Source organism: Sminthopsis crassicaudata, chromosome 2 (genome assembly GCF_048593235.1).
Source record: "Sminthopsis crassicaudata isolate SCR6 chromosome 2, ASM4859323v1, whole genome shotgun sequence".
NCBI lineage: Eukaryota > Metazoa > Chordata > Mammalia > Dasyuromorphia > Dasyuridae > Sminthopsis > Sminthopsis crassicaudata.
Window position 1 is genome coordinate 272,212,565 of NC_133618.1, and position 21,582 is coordinate 272,234,146.

Sequence of the window (21,582 nt, forward strand, 5' to 3'; positions counted from 1 at the left end):
TAGGATTTCAGCTCAGATCTTCTGATTACAAATACTTTTCCCTCCCCTTCTTTTTCTACTGTATCAAGTTTCCTCTCCATTCAAATAAGCTCTGGTTCTGGATTTTTTCCCTGTCACAAATTCTTAGTCTTCTCAGATGATGGTATGCCTGAGCCTGTGGCAATGGTACTCCTTTCATCTTAGGGAGTTATTCAGGAAGAGAATTTCTTTTCTTTCTTTCTTTCTTTTTTTTTTTTTTTTTCAAATTAAGAATATGTCAGTGGTTTCATCTTGGGTATGAAAGCCCCATGTCCTTCTCAGTTGTGATTTTCAGCTTTTTCCCCTTCCCTCTCATCTCTTCCTCTTCCTAGTACATGTAGCAGGTCCACGTCCAGATCAGGCTGAGTGTATCCTTCTCTCAACTGGAAAAGACATCCCCTATCAACCAATCAGTTGGCACTGGACTCTGACATAATGGTGGAAGAAACAGAACCGCTCTTTGTGAGGGTCACCATGTTATGAAGAGCACGTTTTTTTGAACTTTTTCTTCCTTTCCACAGCTAGGCGTAATCCCTGAAGGAGCATGTCTGCATTATTCAGGATGTTGTATTCAGAGAGGTTCACCATTCGGTCAAAAGCAGACTCTGTATATGTTACCTCCTTGGTTGCATAGGGAGTATTATGGCCATAGATATCAACATTTCCATCCTCCATTTCATCAGGGCTCCGCTCCACACCTAAGGGAAGAACAAAGAGACTTAAGCCCCTCTCAAAATTTTGCTGACCATTAACCTATATCCTGCCTAGGGATTGGGAACATTTAAATGATGGAGGAACATTTGGAAACAATCCTTCCAAATAAGGAACAACCAATCAAGGAAAGGGCTTGGTTTATAACATTTCTTGGATTACAGTCTGACCCTTCCTGAAGTCTGACCTGTTTCCCTTACAGGCTTTTGAAATGTCTGAGCTGATGTCACTCTTGAGGTTCTCCCTGATCACATGTTTCTTTGTTACCCTATATGTGCATGCTAGGTATGGTCAAAAGAAAGCTGACCCCAAAGCCAGGAACACTTGTTTTAAATCCCATTCTGAAAAATACTGGTTGTCTGATCTGGGACAATAATTTGCTTTCTCAATGCTCTAGGCAATCCTCTAAGACTAAGTTCCAGAGATGAGATCCTGCACTAGTTATGCTCTTGGGGTGTTGCTCCCACTGGGCATAGACCAGGAAGGCTAAAGAGGTAAGAATTAGATGGCTTTATCATCTTACCAGAGGCAAGCATGTTCTGAGTAGGGCTATACTAATAATATACTAAATGTTTGCTAAGCATTTTATATGTGCTAATTCATTTGAAGTTGCAATAGCCTTAGGTGGTAGATTCAGTTGTCAATCCCACTTTAACACAAGCAGAGAAAAATTAAATTAATTATGTATGGTCATATAGATTAGTAAGTCTGAGGCAGGATTGGAATTCAGGATTTCTTAGCTCTCTGTCTATCCTTACATGTGTAGCAAAACTAATAGCTATTCTCGGAAAAAGTGATACAGTAGCATCTTGGAGAAAAATCAATAGTTTTGATGGGGAGAACTTGCCAGACTAAGAGGTATCTTACCTGTAGTGTGACTACAATTGAATGTAGGAGGAAGTCCCAAACTTCTTATTTTATTTTAGAAATTAAATTCACTAACTTAATTGACAAGACTCTTGTTTTAGCTAGTTATTCTTTCTAATTAGGTGCTAAGCTCACTTGTTGGTGTTTTTGTTTGTTTTGTTTTTATTAAAGCTTCTTATTTTCAAAATATATGCCTGGATAATTTTCAACATTAACCCTTGCAAAATCTTGTGTTCCAATTTTCCCCCTTCTATCCCTATTTTCTCCCCTGCATAGCAAGTAATTCAATATATGTTTAACATGGTAAAATATATGTTGAATCCAATATGTGCATACATATTAATACAATTATTTTGCTGCAGATGATTTCAAAGAGGCCTAGAAAGACTTTCATGAATTGATGCTAAGTGAAATGAGCAGAACCAGGACATCATTATACATGGCAGTAACAAGACTATACAATGATCAATTCTGATGGCCGTGGCTCTCTTCATCAATGACATGTTGCAAACCAATTCCAATTGTTCAGTGATAAAGAGAGCCATCAAAACCCAGAGAGAGGATTGTGGGAACTGAGTGTGGATCATAACATAGTATTTTCACTCTTTTTGTTGTTGTTTGATTGCATTTTGTTTTCTCACTGTTTTTTTCCTTCTTGATCCAATTTTTCTTGTGCAGCAAGTTAACTGTATAAATATGTATACACATATATTGGATTTAACATATATTTTAACATATTTAACATGTATTGGACTACCTGCCATCTAGAGGAGGGGGTAGGGAGAAGAAGGAGAGATTTTGGAACAGAAGGTTTTGCAAGGGTCAATGTTGAAAAATTACCCATACATATTTTTGCAAATAAAAAGCTTTAATTAAAAAACATTATCATGCTGCACAAGAAAAATCAAATCAAACAGGAAAAAAGTGAGAAGAAAATAAAATTCAAGCAAACAACAACAAAAAGAATGAAAATGCTATGTTGTAATCCACATTCAGTTCCCACAGTCCTCTCTCTAAGTGTAGATAGCTCTCTTCATCACAGGATCATTGAGACTGATCTGAATCATATCAATGTTGAAAAGAGCTGTATCTATCAGAATTGATCATTGTATAGTCTTGTTGTTGCCGTGTACAATGATTTCCTGGTCCTGCTCATTTCATTTAGTATCAGTTCATGTAAGTCTCTCCAGGCCTTTCTGAAATCATCCTGCTGGTCATTTCTTAACTCTGTGCTACTGATCAAATGTTATGAATGGCCCTACATCTTAATAGCTTGAGGCAATAGCTTGGGGCTACTCCGGTTAAACCCTCTGCTATGGGGCTGTAAAAGCCTGCTGGATCCCTTCTGTTTTCTAATCTAAGATCTAGATTAGCTCAGAGTTTCTTGTAGCCCCTTAGGACACTACTTCCTCTTTGTAGAATTCTCATTCAAAGGGTCATCAGTGTCCTTGGGATCAATCCTGGGGTGATTCTAAAAGGGAGAGTAACTTACCTGGGGCTTTATACTTTTGGAAAGAGCTGTTGATGAGTGGAAAGAAAACCACTACTGGGGCATCTGGGGCATCTTCATCAGGTGCCAACAAGTAACACTCCTTTAGATCTTCTTCACTTTCTTCTTTCACATTATATTCAGGAAATGGGATATTCTGTACTTTGCAATATTCACAGGTCTGTTTTAGGGGCTAGAAAAATATCACAGGAGAAAACATGAGTCTTTTTTTTCCTTTTTGCTGAGGCATTTGGGGCTAAGTGAATTGCCCAGGGTCACACAGCTAGGAAGTGTTATGTGTCTGAGGTAAAATTTAAACTCAGGTCTTCCTAACTTCAGAGCTGGTGCTCTATCCACTACACCACCTCACTGCTCCAACATGAGTCTTTTTTTTTTTTTTTTTTAAATCTTTAAACACTCTTTTATTTTTTATTTAAATGTTTCATTTTTCCAAATACATGCAAAGTTAGTTTATAACATTTACCTTTGCAAACCTTGTAATTCAAATTTTTCTCCCTCCCCCCCAAAAAAGCAAGCAGTCTGACAGATTTAACATGTCTAATTCTTCTAAACATACTTCCATATTCATCATGCTGCACAAGAAAAATAAGATCAAAGGAAAAACAAAAACTTGAGAAAGAAAAAAAAAAGAAAACAAGCAAACAAACAACAGCAACAAAAGGTGAAAATATTATGCTTTGATTCACATTCAGTCCCCATAGTCCTCTTTCTGGATGCAGATGGCTCTCTCTATCACAAGACCGTTACAATTGATCTGAATCATCTCATTGTTGAAAATAGCAAAGTCCACCATCACATAAATTTGTTGTGTGTACAATATTCTCTTGGTTCTGCTCTCTTCACTTAGCATCAGTTCATGTCTATCTTTCCAGGCTTTTCTCTTATCAACCCACTCATCATTTCTTACAGAACAATAACATTCCATTATATTCATATGCCCAAATTTATTCAGTCATTCCCCAACTGCTCTTGGCCACTGCAAAAAGGGCTGCTACAAACATTTTTGCACATGTGGGTCCTTTTCACTCTTTTATAATTTCTTTGGGATACAAATAAAATAGAGACACTGCTGGATCAAAGAATATCTATAATTTTATACCCCTTTGGGCATAGTACCAACTACTGTAGAGAATGGTTGGATCATTTCATAACTCTATCAACAATGCATTAGTGTCCCAGGAAAACATGAATCTTAAGAGGGATTGGGCTCTCCTGGATAGATTTATCACTCACATGACTTTGTTTCTTAGAATCCCTATTTTCCTAGCTATAGGATCTGGGATCTAGCTATGTAATGCAGGGCAAATCCCTAACTCCACCCCCTCCACTGCCTTGCCCAAAACAACAATAGCAACAACAACAACAACAAAACCCTGAACAAACAAATCTACAACCTTCTTTTTTTTTTGGAGATGGTGGCAGATTATTTTTGTTTGTTTATTTCTTGGAAGCAATTAGTGACTTGCCTTGGATCATACAAACAGCAAATGTTTGGAGCTAGATTTGAACTTCAGTCATTCTGACATCAGAGCCAGTGCTCTCACAACTGCACTACCTAGCTGCCCCAAATCTCTAGTTTTGTTTTTTTTTTTTCGAGATTCAGCTCAAGTGCCACTTCTCCTACAGGAAGCCTTTCTTGGTCTTTCTTGCTGAGTAATGCCTTCTTTTCCCTCCTCCTCCAGTTATTTTGGATCTCTTTTCTATCCATCTATATACATATGTTTTAGGCTGCATGATGTAATGAATAGAGGTCTGGTCTTGAAGTCAGAAATACATGGGTTCAAAGTCCTGTCCCTGACACAGAATAGTTATGTGACCTCAGGCAAGTCACTTAACATGGCAATATTATATCCTATATATAGAATATTATATACATGCATATACATATGTAGAGAGAAAGAGAGAGAAGATATAAGCAAAATCCTAACACCAAAAATTGCTTAGAAAATGCCAACCTGCATTGGTGAAGGAAGAGTTCCTTTCCTATGTATGTTATTTCCCCTGGCAGGACTGACTTATAAGCTCATTGAGTGAGGGACAAAGAAAGGGAAAGTAAAAAGCATTTATTAAACACTTGCTATGTATCTGGCATGGTATTAAGTGCTTTACAAATATTATATCATCTGATCTTCTAAGTCTGTGAGGTAAATGTTATCTCAATTTTACAATTGAGGAAACTGAGGCAGTGGCATGGAGGATAGAACTCAAACCTGTCAGGAAGACCTTCATTCAAATCTATCTACTGATACTAGCTGTGTGCCCCTGCGCAAGTCACTTAATGTTTTTCTGTCTCAGTTTCCTCATGTAAACCTTTAAAGTGTATATAAATACTGGCTAAGAATTTGAGGGCAGGGTCTTGTTTCACTTTTGTCTTTGTATTCCTAGCACCTAACATGGTGCCTGGTACATAGTAATCACTGAATAAGTACTTTTTATTTAATTGGGCTTACTGGATTTTGCTACAAGAAATGCCCAACACCTTTATTGGACCCAATTTCATGTTTTCCAAGGTAGAACAAACATAGTTCCCCGAAATGATTTTGGTCACTTTTGATTATTTTCAGAATAAAGAAGAGTAAATTGAAATACTCCCTCCCCAGGAAACTTGAATGAAAACATTTTCAATGAAGCCTTCCAAAAGTGCTATTAAAAAAAAAAGAAATTATTGTTAGAACTTTGTAGCCCTTTGTATTTCTCCTGCACTTATGTCTTCTCTTCCCTACAACACAGTTTCCTTTTCAATAATAATGAGAATCATGACATCTGTAGTATGAGCTCATGGGCTTATTGTGAGGATTAAATTTAATAATGTATATAAAATGTTTTACAAAGCACCATATATATGTCAACTATTAATTAATTAATCAATTATCATTTTAGGGGCAGGTAGATGGTGCAGTGGATAGAACACCAGCCCTGAATTAAAATCTAGCCTCAGACACTTAATACTATGAGCCATGGGCAAGTTGCTTGACCCTAATTACCTTACATACAAAAAATGGATTGTCACTTTATCAATTTGTTAATAAGCAGTTATTCATCTCTATTAGAAAGTATATCCATTAGTGATTCAGAGCACCTAGGTTCAATCTCACTTCTGAGGTTCACTTCTTGTGTGAATTACATAAATTTTCTTGAGTTTCACTTTGCTTTTTGGTAAAATGAAGGGATTGGACTTCGTGACCTTCGAGGTCCCTTCCAGATCTAGCTGAATGACCCTATGATTCTTGAGATTAGGGACTGTGTCTTATTCATCTTGGTATCTTCACTATTACCTGGCACTAGGAATTACTTCATAAATATTGGTTGAATAAGTGAAAAGTAAGAATCCAAATATGATACTTCTAACATATTTTCTGAGGATAATTTTATGTAAACTTCTCTCCTTTCTCTTTTTTAAAAAGAAGAAACTAATGCCTTTAGAGGGTATAAAGCTTTACAACTGAGATCTATTTTTTTTCTTTTTTTTTTTGTCACAAACTAGAGAAGACTTTCCAAATGCAACAGGCTCAAATCAGTGTCTGAGTAAGAGTCTCCTAATGGAGTTGATTAAAACTCTAGTCCAGATGTTTAAATGAATGTGATTGCCAGCTGGATGCCTCTTTAGTCATTGGGAGGCTGAGCTCATGTTATTCATGGAAAACAACAACTCTTCTGCTTCTCTCCATCTAGGGTTCCAGAGACCATTATGTCCTCCCAACTCTGAGCTCATGTGTTCTCCCAAGTGGCCAGAAAAAAGAAATAAAGAAAAAAAAATTGAAAGAAATTACATGCCCCAGTGAATCAATCTTAGAAAAAAATCCAAAATTCTTGGCTCAGACAAGAATTCAGTGTGAATCTGTATAAGTAGAATTTGTTTTATGCTGACCTGATTAAAGCATAAAAATAGAGCACCTTCTCTTCTGGACTTGGAGTCAAATGCTTGAGCAATTTATTCAACCTCTCTGGGCCTCTTTTTCCTCATTTTAAAAACAAGGCATTGGAGTCTGACACTCTCTGAGATTCCTACTAGTCCTAAATTTGTTATTTTATGCTTTGGAGTTCAAGTTAAAGCCCTGATATTTTCTACTTAAGAGACCATTTGCCAAGTCCCTCATCTCTTAAAATCAGACTTTTCTTATCTATGTTGTTATAGTTCAGTTGTGTCCAGTTCTTTGTGACCCCATGTAAAGCTTAGCAAGACTACTGGAGTGGTTTGCCATTTCCTTCTCCAGTGGATTAAGGCAGACAGAATGACTTGCCTACACAGCTAGCTAGTGTCTGAGGTCACATTTGAACTCAGGTCTTCTTTTTTCAGGCTCCATGTTATATCCACTAATTTATCTATCTGCCTCCTCAGTTGTAAAATGGGGATATAATGGCTCATAAATAACCTTCCATCTGGAAAGTCATATAGTCCAATCCTTTTACTTAATTGACAATTGAGAAAAAAAGAGACACAAGGGTGTTAAGTGATTTGTCTAAGGTCCCACAGGTGGCAAGCTAAATACCAGAGGAGAGATTTTAATTTAGTGGCCTCTACCTCCAGAGTCAATATTCATTCCACAGCACACATGCAATACTTGTCTCAGGATTGTGAGGAAAGAGCTTTGGAAATCTTAAAACACAAAAGGGGAGTGAGTTCTTATTCTTAATCAAAGATCTACAGTTGAGAGAGACTTGGGTTATCTCCTATAATCAGTTCTTCATTTTACAGATTAAGAAACTGAGGACAAAGGAATGTAAGTAACTTGCTCACACACCATGACATTTCCCCTTGTCTAAGACATGGGATATTTCGGGTACTGGAAAATTCTCAAAATTTAAAAGAAGTTATATTTAAATGGAAGTTTATTTTTTATTCTGTTTTCTTGCCCAAGAAAGAACCAGAACTTGAATTAAAGACCTGTGAATCCCAAATTAGCCCTCTATTCATTTCATCTCCCCATTGCAATTATTATCATTTCCCATCACTTGCCTTTATCTGGGAACCTGCACAATAATTGAGATGTATAATGATATCAGCTCTCCTCTCAGGTCTTAGGAGGGGTGGGTAACTGGAGTTGACGAAGAACGCGGTATCCAGTAGGCAGAGATGATTCTCAGACTGCGTCAGTCGGTTTGGGAAGCAATCCAGCACTGTGTCTGAAAGCCAAGCCCTTTCAGTTATTAATATATTCCTACAGGGAATAGCTAGGGAGTACTGCATGGGGACTGGTTGTTCTGTCTGGTCCTTCACAGCCTAGTCTCTTTTGTAAAAGGCCCACTGCAACAGCAGGGGGAACCCAGCTGTCCCTTGTACATTATTTTCTAATCCTGCCATCCACTCCACCAATGTGGAATGTCATCTCTAAATGAGTTAAGATCCCTTTCTATCTGGAATCATTGAAAGAGCACATTCTCTTAGGGATTTTAGTTGATCTCATTAATATGGGCAGAGAGAGCCAGTTATATTATCCATTAGATCTCAATGAAAGGAAAGAGCCCAACACAGCCCTAACAAATTTACAGAGTTGCTTTGGCTCAGGGCTAAACCTGTTGCTGTACATTCTGGTTCAATAAATATTTGTTGATTGAAATTATTGGGAGAGGTTTATAAATCCATTAGAATGCAGCAAAATAAGAACTTGGTGAAAATGGGAAGTTGTATATAAAAGCTTTTTTTTTTTTTTTTTTTTTCTTTTTTCAATGGGGATATATATGGGAGGGCAAGGGAAAGAAAAGAAAGAAAGTAGGAAGGAAGGAAAGAAGTAAAGAAAGGAAGAAAGAAGAAAAGAAACAACAGAAAACAGAAAAAGAGCAGGTAAGAAAAAAGAAAGAAAGGAGAAAGGAAAGGAATGAGAGAGAGGAAGGAAAGAATGAAAAGTCTTTGAGGATTTCTTTCTTTAATGGAGAAAAAAAACCAAAGGAAGTTTAGAAAGAAAATTATACAGGCAGGTTGGTCATATACTTTAAAAGAACATCATGCTATACATCATAGAGATGTGCATTTTCAAAGACAATCCTCTTTTTAAATATATACACACACACATATATAATGTATGTATATGTTTGCATAAATACATACACACACACACACACACACATATATATATATAAACACACTCAGGCATTTACACATACACAAACACACACATGCCCATTCTATTTGGTGTTCAGAATAAAATTTAAAATTAATTACTTTTTTAAAAATTGTCATAACAAAGTCTTTGTATTTCTCTGTATCATTAACAAGAAGTATATTTTTTATGAGAGCAAACTATGTTTATTCCATTTAAGGATTACACTGTAGTTATTTTGATCAGTAAGAATTATCTAAGATCCCACAAGGTATTATCTGTAGCTTATAGCTTTTCCAAATAAAATTTATTCAAAGCATTTCTCAAAAGTAGGAATTTGCTTTTGTGCAACAAAACTTTGCCTTGGACTTAAAAGTATTCCTGCATTCATTACATTCAAAGAGTATCTTTCCAGTACGGATTCTTTCCCACATCTATACACTAAATAAACATATTTCAGAATAAAGGCTCTGAACAAGAAGTATTTTTCAAATGCCTACTATGTGTCAAAGGCAGTGTTAAAGCAGCAGGATACAAGGAAAGCAAAAACATGATCCTTGTCTTCAGGGAGCTTAAACTCTAATGGAAGAGAAGCAGTGTGTAAACAGTGATGTAATGAAAGTGTGAATATACTGTACATATAGAGCAAATGGTAGATGATCTCCGAGGGAGGACCCTGGGTTTGGGGGTGGGTGGGGAGAACAAGCAAGGAAGGGACTCTTCCAGAAAGTGAGAATTAATATAATCTGTCTTTGAAGGAAGACAAGATAAGGAAATGAGGAGAGTATGGACAATTTAATTAGTGCTGCTTTGTGCTTATAGTTGCATACTCTCAAAGATCATAGATCTAGAATTAGCAGAGAATTCAGACTTCAATGCTTTTTTTTTTTTTTAAACAGATGAGGAAACTGAGGGCCAAGGAAATGAAATGACTTTAACCAAAATCACACAGTAAGCAAGATTTGAAGTGGATAGAACACTGAGCCTGAACTCGGTAAACACCGAATTCAGATACAACTTCAGACATTTGCTGACTGTGTGAACCTGGGGAACCACTTAACCACTATTTGTCTCAATTTCCTCAGCTGTAAAATGTCGTAAAAGTGCTTAGCATAGTATTCAGCACATAGTAGCTGCTGTATAAATACTGATTCCTCCCCCTTTTCCTTCTCACTTGACCAATGTCACACAGGTAGTAATTGTCAGAGGTGGGGTCTGATTGTAGAGCTTTCCGTTGTACCAGAAATGTAAGGACATAGAAAACAGGGGCTCTCTCTGTTTCCTCTGTCTGCCTGTCTATATCTGTCTGTGTCTGTCTCTCTGTGTGCCTCTCTTTTTCTCTGCCTAGCATATAGTAAGGATTTTATAAACACTTGTTGATTGATTGACTTTTTGATTGTTTGCTTTGGGGCCCATCACTGTTCTTGATAGTGCTGAACTGAAGGGCAAGGAGGGAAATTTTACAACCCAGACAAAATAAAACATGTGTAAACCAATCACATTTGGGGATTTTTGTCCACCTACAAGGCAAACTAAATAGCCACTTGCATTTCTTTTATTCGGACACAGGCAAAAATGGAAATGTCCTGGAATCAAACTCACCTTTCCAGATGGAGAATTGGCTCTCTTGCAGGTAGTTTGTGTGAAGCTGCAGGCCCCGGAGGAAGTTGTTGAACTGAGACACAAAGGCTCGGTAGGTGAGGATGTCCCGCAGCGTGTTAGAAAGGTTTGTGGCAGGAGTCACCACTGTTGTCTCCAGGACGTTAGCCTCACACTTGGGGATTTCAGGTAATAAAGGTTCATCCTCTGGACGAAAAGAGAAGAGAGGGAGCAGGGTGAGGAAACTAGACTTTCTCCACATAATGACATCGTTTGACAACATCCAGCACCTGAGAGGGTTGGAATTCCAAGCTGAGGAGTGCTTTTCTTATAAATACTAAAGCCCTTCATGGTCTTCTCCAGCCTACTTTTCCAGACTTATTTCACATGATTACCTTCAATCACCTTCAATCTTCAGTCCAGTAAAAATGGCCTTGCTATTTCTCATACCTGATATTTCCTCTCTTCCATTACTCCTTTATACAATCTATTTCCCCTATCCCTAAATACATCATCTTTTCATCTCTGGTTCTTGGTATTCTAAGTTTTTGTGATTGCTAAACTCAAGCCCCAAATTATATCTCATTCTCCCTCCCCCCTTTTTATCTCCTTCCCCCCATCTCTGTCTCTCTTTCTCTCTCCCTCTTTTTATCTCTTCTTCTCCCTTTCTCTTTCTCTGCCTCTGCCTCTCCCTCTCTTTGTTTACACATACATACACATACACCTCCACCTCCCAAAATACATACAATTTATTTATTTTTACAATGTACCTATTACCAGGCATTAGAGAGATAAAGACAAAAATGAGACAATTCTTACCCTCAGGGAGCTTTCATTCTATCAAGAAGAATTCACATAAATATGTAAATTATAATATAAATATGTAAATGTAATATATATGTAAATAAATATGTGTATATTTGATATTATATATATATATATATATGTATCCCCAATGCCTGGTAATAGGTACATAATAAAAATACTTAATGATACATCAACAATTCAATAAATATTTATCATTTATCTACTAAGTGCCAGGCACTATGATAAATTCAGTTACTTAATAAATACTTGTTGGTTGGTTTATTGATTAGATGGCAGAGTGGATAAAGTACTGGACCTGGAATCAGGAAGATCTGAATTCAAATCCTGCCTTAGATGTTTATTGGCTGTGTGATTTGGGGCAAGTCATTTAATCTCTATCAAGATTTCCTCAGTTGTAAAAATGGGGACAATAATAGCACCTCCTTTCCAGGATTGTTATTGCCTGGCAAAAATACTTTAATAGAATGTATAAAGATACATATATGCATGAATGTACATACACAAATGTGTGTATGCACATGCACACAAATATACTGGGCAGCTAAGTGGTGCAGTCTATAGAGTGTCGAGATTGGACTTAGGAAGATTCCTATTCTTGAGATCAAATCTAGCCTGAGATACATAACTGTGGCCTTGTGCAAGTCACTTGACCCAATTTGTTTCAGTTTCCTCATGAGTTGGATAATTTTGCCAAGAAAAGTCCAAATGGGGTCAGAAAGAGCTGAATGTGACTGAATGATTAAATAAAAACACATATAATAAATACAAGGAAATTTGGGGAATGGGGAAAAACACTTCATGACAAAAAATAATCTTAAGAAACAGAGATAAGGAGATTTGTTGTGAAATAATTGTAAAGTGCTTTGCAAACAAAAAGCTATCTTTTCACTAAAATACTTGAGGTAGAAAGAACCCAAGGCAACAAACAGTATTAGGGATAGAAACATAGTACAAGGAAGAAAATAAGGGATCATAAATGGGCAAGAGAGATAAAGAGAAGAGAGAGAAGTCCATGCATTCCTTTAGGTGCATGTATTATTCAGAAGTTGGAGGATAGAAGTGCATGATACTGTCAAGATGAAGAGGACAGAGAAGGAGGAAATGGCAAATATAGAGTATTGGGATTTTCTTGATCTAGTTCAATGCCCCTTCCTGTGGATGCTTAATAAATGCCTATTGATCGACAATTATTAACCACAGAATTTCAGGATCTTGGATTTCACCTCCCATTCCCTCCTCAGCTCCCACCAAATTGTGCCCCTGTTTTCAACCTAGCCTCCTCTTTGGCTATTATTTCCTCAAACCCATTGGGCTTCTCAATCAGGAAGCCTGGCTAGTGACCTTGGATTTTCCTTAATATACCACTACTGTCTGACTTTTCCAATTCACAAACTTGTGCCCTTGGCTGCTGACTTCTGCCTTGTTTATGCCACAATCCTGCCCCACTCTTTGGGGCAAAAACACCTTTGGAATGGCCCTTTTCCCTGCTCCTCCCTTTCTCTTCATCTGGAAAACTGCTACATCAAACCAAAGCTCCTGCAGAGCTGGCCTGTGGGTAGGACCAGAGAGATAATAGAACAAGTTATCTGTTGGGGGTGTCACTCCAGCTATGTGATAAAATCACGGAATTTAGAACAGGAAAGGCCTCAATGGCCATCTAATCCTGAAAAGGAATGCTTACTATAATCATCAATAATCAACAAGCATTTATTAATCCCCTACTATGTGCAGACCCTGTGCTAGGTAATGGGGATAAAAAAATGAAGAATGAAACAATCCCTACTCTCATTGATCATAAATGATCATCTGACCTTTGCTTGAAGGCGTCACAGTTCCTCAAAACAGCCCATTCCATTTCTAAACAGATCAAGGTAGTAATTTTCCTATCCTGACATTTATCCTTTTGTAACTTTCATGCATAGATTCTGAGTCTTTCATTTGAGAGTCAAAAAAAAAAAAATCAGTGTAGTTTCTTTCTATCTGATGGTTCTTCAAATATTTGAAGATAACTTTCACCTTCCTTTGAGCCTTTTCTTCCCCAAAATAATCATCTCCAGTTCCTTCAATTGCTTGTTATGCATTTAAGCTCAAGCATCTGTGAAATAAGAGAATCAGTTTTCATGAGTTTTGATATCTGGGAAAAAAAAAGAATGGGGTAGAGGAGACAACATGGTATGGATTTGGAATCAATGCATCTTGGTTCAGATCCTACCTCAGCTCTTTATCAGCTGTGTGATCTTGGACAAGTCATTTAACTTCTCTGGGTCTCAGTTTCCTCATCTGTAAAATGGGAGTTAGATGATCTTTCTAGTTCTTTCCAGCTCTAAATCTAGGTCTTATGATCCTGAATGTCAAATATGTTTTAATGAGCCTCTTTCCACCTAACTGGGCAGGTACTCAAACAACAGAAATATCTCAAATTCACAGGGCACAGAATTAGAGAATTTTAGTCAGAAGAGATCTCAGGAGTCTTTCACAACTTTCAAATGATTCTCTTTGATACCCAGTGAGTGGTCAGCTTGTCTCTGCTTGAAGAGGTCCAAGGAGGGAGAAACCACTATATCAAAAGGCAGCCCATTCCATTTGGGATGGCCCCAGTTATTAGTAAGTTTTCACATTATATCAAACCTACACCTGCCTTTTTGCAGATTTCTTTTTTTGCTTCTATTTTTGTAATCTGGGACCAAGAAATACAAGTCTAATTTCCTCTACAAGACACTTATGATAGTTATCAGGCTCCCTTAAACCTTTATTTCTTTTCCCTATCAATCAATCAATCCAAAACCAAACATTTTTAAGCGTTTATTCTATGCTAGTTATGGTGCTAAGTCCTGGATACTAATAAGGACTTCACATTCTAATGGGAAAAATAACATGTAATAAATAGGTTCTTTTTATTCTTTAATATTTTCATTTTATAACTTTGCTGTTCTCAGTAGTGCAATCATTCACAACTACTTGGAAGGACTTATGAAAAATCCTATCCATAACAAAGAAGGAACTGATTGTGTCTAAATATAGATTGAAGCATTCTCTCTCTCTCTTTTTATTTTTAACTAAATTTTTCTAGAGGGGTTTTATTTTCACTTAGGGTGGGAGATCTATGTTTTCTTTCACAACTTGACTTTTATGGAAATGTTTTATATAACTTCACATATAGTTTCTCAATTGTGGGTGGGGATAATGAAGAGAAACTAGAACTCAAAAATCTTAAAAACAATTGTAAAAAAAAATTGTTTTGAATGTAACTGGGGAAAAATACTAAATAAATAAATAAATTGAATTTTCATTTTTCTGAGCCTTCACTTCCACAAGTGAAATTAACACATCAAGTTTCTTCAGTTTATCTTCAGCTCAAAGATCTTTGCCATACTGCTTACCTTCCTTCCTTTGGGTACTTTCTAGGAAGTACCAGGGGAATGCTGGTAAAAGTTTAACGACCAGCTCTGAAAACTCAGGACATACCTTATGTTTATATATATATTAGCATTTTCCTCTATCACTTTCTTAAGTCTAGGTAATCAGCAACAATAAATCAAGACTGGGTTTGTTTTTCTGTTAATTTTCAAGATATAATTGCTCATATTGATTTAACAATTGACTGACCAGAATGAGCTGGCTGCAGAATATCCCATTAAGCTCTTTCTAAAACGTAATGCTCAGAAGTGATTATAAGACTTCAGATGTGGTTTAATTAGGTTACAATACAGTGGGGCCATCACTTCCTTATTCCTCATAAAATGTCTTTCTTAACATAGAAGCATTAGTTATTTTGGCTGCCATCTCACACTGTTGACTCCTAGTGAGCTTCTTGCTCACTAAACTCCCCAGATTTTTTCCATACAAATCATTTCACCATATCACTCACCTTTCCCCTCTTGAATCTTTACTTGCAGAATAGAATTTTTTGAATCTAAGTGCAAATTTCATATGTATCCCTATTCAATTCCATCTCATTAGATTTAGCCCAAGGCTACACAGATCCTGTCTGGGTCTTGACAGTCATTCAGCAAGTGATATAGCATCCTTATCTTACCTGGCTTTGTGTACCTGGAAATTCTATAAGCATGTCATCTAGACCTTTATCCAAGTCATTGTTAAATCAATGTTAAATCCAGGGCTGAGAAGGGATACATGGAGTTTTCTAATGGAGACATCTTTCCAAACTGACACCAAACCTTTAATAGTAATTGTTTGAAATTCCAAATTGTTTGTAGTTCCAAAACTATCTAATCATATTAGTGTATAACCCACATCTCTTCATCTTTTCCCTAAAATAGCAAAATTGCTTTACCAAATGCTTTGCTAAAATTTAGCATTTCTGTATCTATATCTATTTTCCTGACCAAATGTCCTGGCAGCCAGTCTCTCACATTCCCTCTTCATTTCTCTCTCTGAGATTCCCCAGAACTCTTAAATGTCACAAATGTCTCCTTCTCCATGAAATCTCCTTCCTCAGTTACTAGTGCCCTCCCCAAGAAATACTTTTTATTTAATCTGGATCTATTTTGTTTTGAGTTATCTGCATATAGGTTATTGCCATCCACCTTACTAAAATGGAAGCTTCTTGTGAGCAGGGACTGTTTTTCCTTTGTATCTCAAGTGCCTGGTATATAGTAGATGCTCAATAAATGCTTGTTGAAGGAATGAATAAATGAAGCTGGAATTCAAGCCTGGGTATTCTGTCTGACTCCAAATTCAATGTTCATTCTACTGCCAAAATACAGAAAAGCAAAGCTTTTCCATACACACTTGTTGGTCTCACCCTCTTTTTCCTTCCCCTCACTTCAAAACAATCACCCTTGATTCCAGAGGAGTCATTCCCCTCACTAGCTCTGTATGAACTCTTCCCTTCTGAGTCCTATTGCCTCAAACTGGCTGCCCTAGCTGCCCCAGCTTCTCAGAGAGCCATATTGTAGTTTAGGCATGCAGTTAGTATCTAAATCCCCCCTTCAAGGGGAAACCAACTGGTTACCCACCAATATCATGCACTTTTTCTCTTGTCCATCTGTGGAAAAATTCTTCTGAAGTATGGGATAGATTCCAGGCATCCAGCATGTTAAGGGAGAAGATGCTGCTCCACAGGCCTGAGGATAGAAAAGGCAGCAGTGAGCTTCTTAGTAAGCACAGGTCCTTCCAGTAGCTCATATCTGAACTCAGATACTCACCAGTCCTGAGATCCTGAGAAAGTCACTTAAATTCTGTCTGCTTCAGTTTCCTCCAGTGGAAATTGGGAATAATGAAAACATCTACCTCACAGAGTTGTTGTAAAGATCAATGAGATAATATTTGTAAAGCATTTAGCATAGTGCCTAACATATAGTAGGTGCTTAATAGGCATGTATCTTTCCTTTCCTTTTCCCTCCTTCCTTCCTTCCTTCCTTCCTTCCTTCCTTCCTTCCTTCCTTCCTTCCTTCCTTCCTTCCTTCCTTCCTTCCTTCCTTCCTTCCTTCCTTCCTTCCTTCCTTCCTTCTTTCCTTCCTTCCTTCTTTCTTTTTTTCTTTCCCAACACCTCCCAGAGCTATTGTCTTAATCCATTAAATTCTCCAGAGGAGAGAGAATGCAGGAACAGGGGAAAGAAGAGGGCTAAATCTCTGACTCATGTTCCTCAAATATGAAAAAGGAATATAAGGCACGAATGTGACACCTTCCCCCTCCTCTGCCCCTTTAACTAGCCTGGTTTCTACATATGGAGAGCAACTGCTTGATGATTCAAACTCTGCCACTTTCTGCATGTGTACCCTTGGATAAGAGACATTTAATTTCCATGGGCCTCAGTTTCCCCACTTGTATAAACACATTCTGATCAGCATAAAACCTCTCTGGTCTCCCTGCAAATAAAATGAGAGAATTCAACTACATGACAAATAAGGTAATTTCTTACTCTAAATCTATGATTCTTTGATCTTTCCTCTTACCATTCCTCAAGGATTTATTGCACACTTATGATGTACAGGGGGAGCTATTAAGGAACAAAATTAAGAAGTGACTATCATTCCAATACAAAATCTGCTCACATTTCTTTCACGTAAATCTAAGCCCACAGAATCATAGATTTAGATCTAAAAAAATGAATCTCAGGGTTAATGTGCCTGAATATAGTGTTCAGGTAAATGTTTAACATTTGATTCTCTGGGGGAAAATATTTACAAGATACATTTTTAATTTTAATCAGCACTATCAACATTTTCTCCATTATGTTCTTAAGTCTAGAGAATGAATCAATCAGCAAACCAAGCCCTGATTTGTAACATTTACTGGCACAAATGTTTACACTAAAAATTTAGCAATGAGTTAGTTGATTAGAACTGACTCCAGAACATCCCTGAGTCAAGTTATTGTAGTTTAGTCATTTTTCAGTCATGTCCAATACTTGGTGACCTAATTTGGGATTTTCTTGGCAAAAACCATTGAAATGATTTGCCATTTCCATCTTCAGATCATCTTATAGATGAGGAAACTGAGGCAAACTGATTAAATGACTTGCCCAGGGTCATATACCTGCTAAGTGCCTGAGATCAAATTTGAACTCAGGTCTTATTAACTAAAGGCCCAATACTCTATCCATTGTACAACCCAGCTGCCCTAAGCCAAACCCTCTCATTTATAGACAAGGACACTGCAGCCCAAGTTAGTGGTGTGACCAAGAATCAATAGAGCATTCAGGATGAGTAAGGTCATAGGATCATAGATATAAAGCTATAATCTCATAGGTCACCCAGCCCAATTCTTTTGTTTTACAGAGGAGGAAAAACTGAGTCCCAGAGAGGTTAGCCAAGGTTATATAGATAGTAAGTCAGAGATGGGATTTGAACTCGACTGTGCTCCACAACCAGCACATCGTCTTTCCCACTAAGGCTACATCCGGAGCCTTCAACCTTTCACTGACCAAACAGATATTCCAAGATAAAAAGTCACCTAGCATGTAACACAGTCGGGACTCTGGGATCCTCTTCATCAATCGTCCCATGTAGAATTCTGAGCCAAAATTTTCTGCAGGCACAAAAGCTCCATATTTCTGAAATCCCACTTCATAGGGAGTGAACTCCACCCACTCTGTGTACAAAGCAGTGAAAGAAACAGTGATTGAGTTAGAAAAATATGGAAAGACTTGAACTTATGAAGGAAGATGCTATCAACCTTGAGAGCATAGTACGGTTTTACATAGATGTATATGAATGTATACAGTATATATATATGCAGTACATATATATGATGCATAGGCAAAAGCATGTACACATCGTGCATGTATATATGGCATGTGTTCCTATATGTGCATGTGCATACATGTATAGGTATATATATGTGTGTGTGAATGTATATATGTGCATATACTTGTGTATTAAACACATGTATACTGCATATTAATATGTGCATATGTGTGTCATGTATGTGATGTCTACATGTATGTGGCATGTTGTTTTCGTGTGTATGTGTATGTATGTTATAGTTGTATTTTATGAGCATGCTTATATATCCTATATATATGTGTGTGTGTGTGTAAATATATACACATTTAATTGTAACCTTCTTGAGGGAGGGAAGAAGAGGGGAAAAGAATAAAGTAAAAAATGCACAGCAGAGAACCAAAAAACCAACAAGGAAGCAAAGTAAAGATGTAGAGCTCTGAACACAGTTGTTACAGATATCGCAAAATATCTTATGCTGATTGCTACTTTGAAATTAAAGTGTTTATTAGGCTCCAAAATAAGTATATTATTTCATGAAAAATTTGTTTCTTTAATATTTTGATATCCATATTTCATTATAATTCATTTCCTTTGTAAATGTAAATAAAGTCTGGCCTCAGACGTTTACTAACTGTGAAACCCTGGGCAAGTTACTTAACTCCTCAAAAAAAAAAAAAAGAAACAAAGAAAAAAATAAAATGAAATTGTATTGTAAATGTAAATTAAAATGTATGCATTTAAAAATGCAGTTCTAAGAAGGAGTCCATAAACTTCATCAGGTTGATGCAATCAGTCAGTCAGTGGATAAAATTTATCAAATGCCTTCTATGTGTCAGGTACTGTGCAAATTGTTGGGGAATGAAAAGAAAAGACAGGTCTGAAGGAATTCACAGTCTAGTGCCATATGCACAGCAGAACATAATAAAGGATTCAAAATATTAAAATAATAAATTTCCTTTTCAAGGAAATCTAACAAACATTTTAATTCCAAAGTAGCAGGCAGCATAAGATATTTTGAGATATTTACAACAACTGTACTACAACATGAAAATATCTGGGATTTTTTATCAGTGACAAAGATGGGGATGATAATAGCACCAGTCTCACAGGGTTGTTGTGAGGATTAAATGAGATAATGTGAAAATATTATCTAAAGACCCGGCTCCTGGACAATAAAGCATGTATAGCCACAGTCACTTACTAGCTGTGTGGGCAATTCATTTAACATTGATTGCCTTGCGCGCACACACACTCTCTCTCTCTCTCTTTTTTTCTCTCTCTCACTCCTTTTCCTTTGTGCTACATAAATGCTGTTACTATTATATTGTAAATATTGCTGCTATTAAAATTATGGGTACTACTAATACTACTGTACTTTGTTGCTTACCTTCATTATTAAGGAAGTAATAAATTTCAGTTAGCAAAATAAAAATGTAATTTTTTTCCCCATGAAAGTTTATAGACCCCCCTGAAATCTAACCATGGTCCCCCAGGTTAAGAACCCCTGCAAGTGTATGGAAAGAATGAAGATGTTGCAATTCCAGCATAAGACAGGAGAGGGCAGTATCTGCTAATTATCAGAAGATGCTTGTCTTGCCTGTTTGAGGCTCCCTTATCACTGACATTGAAGACAATTCACTTATTGAAGACAATAAGCAGAATATCCTGGAGAAAGGTTAGTCCCCATAGTTATTCCCCACAGTCCTAGTGAAATAAGACTGACAATGGAAAACGAGATTCTCTGTAGGAATCTGCAAAGGGAAGAGTCGTGCCCCCTAGAGAATAAAGAATGCACAGAATTCCTTCCTTTTACAAAAGCTGCATTCTTCTTGTTTTATGTCATTCAAAGCTGGAGATATGATAGATGATTCTGGCAAAACAGAGAAGTCATGAGAGCCGGGGAGACAGCAAATTAATTAATAAGTTAAGTTTACTAATTTAAGCATTGGGGATATAAAGAAAGGTTTCATTGGATCATAGATCTAGAGTAGGCAGAGGCAATTTATTCTAAACTTCCCCCTTCTCTATTTTAAGATAAAGGAACTGAGATCCAGGAAAGTTGTATTTTATTTAATATTTGTTGTGGAAATAAAGAAGATGGTGATGTGGTCTCTTAGGAATGTTGGGACAAGGGCAGGAAATGCATCTGCAATCTACTCCACCAGATTTAAGTATGTTAACTGTCCAAAGGATGCTGGAATTACCTCTGAAATCCTGGTTGCTTACGTCATCCTTCACATTGATAGTGAGGTAGATTGGGAGGGGATTCTGACCTCGGCACAGAGCCTCTTTTTGCCATGACAACTTCCCTTCATATTTCTGTTTGGAGAAAAGAAGGAATTAAAGGAGAAGTGATGGGTTTGCATCTGGAGCTTGGGTGAGGGAATCAGAGAAATCTGCTTTGGAATGGGGAGAAATAAATACTGCTTATGGATTATAGGCTCAAAGCTGAAAGCTGCTTCCAAGGCTGTCAGATCCAATATCCTACAGATGAGGAAACAGAGGACTAGAGAAAGAAGCTAAAGAATTCACCCAGGATCACATCACCTGAAAGTTTCTGGGGAGTCTGATTTCAGGGCAGGCATTGCAGAGTATTAAACCTCCAGCAACCTGAGGCAAAAATCCTATTGCTCCACACTATGTACATGGTTCTGCACATTTTCCAGGGGCCAGTCCTGAATTGGATTCAGTCTAAGTTAGAAAAGCAAGACAGTAGTCTTTCATCCCATTGACTCAAACTATTGTGTGTGATATCATCCTTTATTCTCTGTAAGAAAAACCTGCCTAGTAGTGACTTTTATTTAGAAGTGTGGTAGAGGTG

At 37.1% G+C, this 21,582-nt stretch overlaps 1 protein-coding gene across 1 annotated transcript in view; it reads right to left on the reverse strand.

Annotated features, from left to right (window-relative positions):
- Nucleotides 1-203: 203 nt before the first annotated feature.
- PLA2G4E (phospholipase A2 group IVE) overlaps nt 204-21,582 on the reverse strand; it is a 69,836-nt gene continuing 48,457 nt past the window's right edge. The window contains exons 14-20 of the mRNA XM_074289366.1: nt 20,966-21,080; nt 18,490-18,627; nt 16,551-16,658; nt 10,747-10,950; nt 8,064-8,230; nt 3,089-3,278; nt 204-716 (exon numbers count right to left, since the gene is read on the reverse strand). Coding sequence (XP_074145467.1) covers nt 496-716; nt 3,089-3,278; nt 8,064-8,230; nt 10,747-10,950; nt 16,551-16,658; nt 18,490-18,627; nt 20,966-21,080 — 1,143 coding nt within the window. The 3' untranslated portion in view covers nt 204-495. The remainder of the gene's footprint in view (nt 717-3,088; nt 3,279-8,063; nt 8,231-10,746; nt 10,951-16,550; nt 16,659-18,489; nt 18,628-20,965; nt 21,081-21,582) is intronic.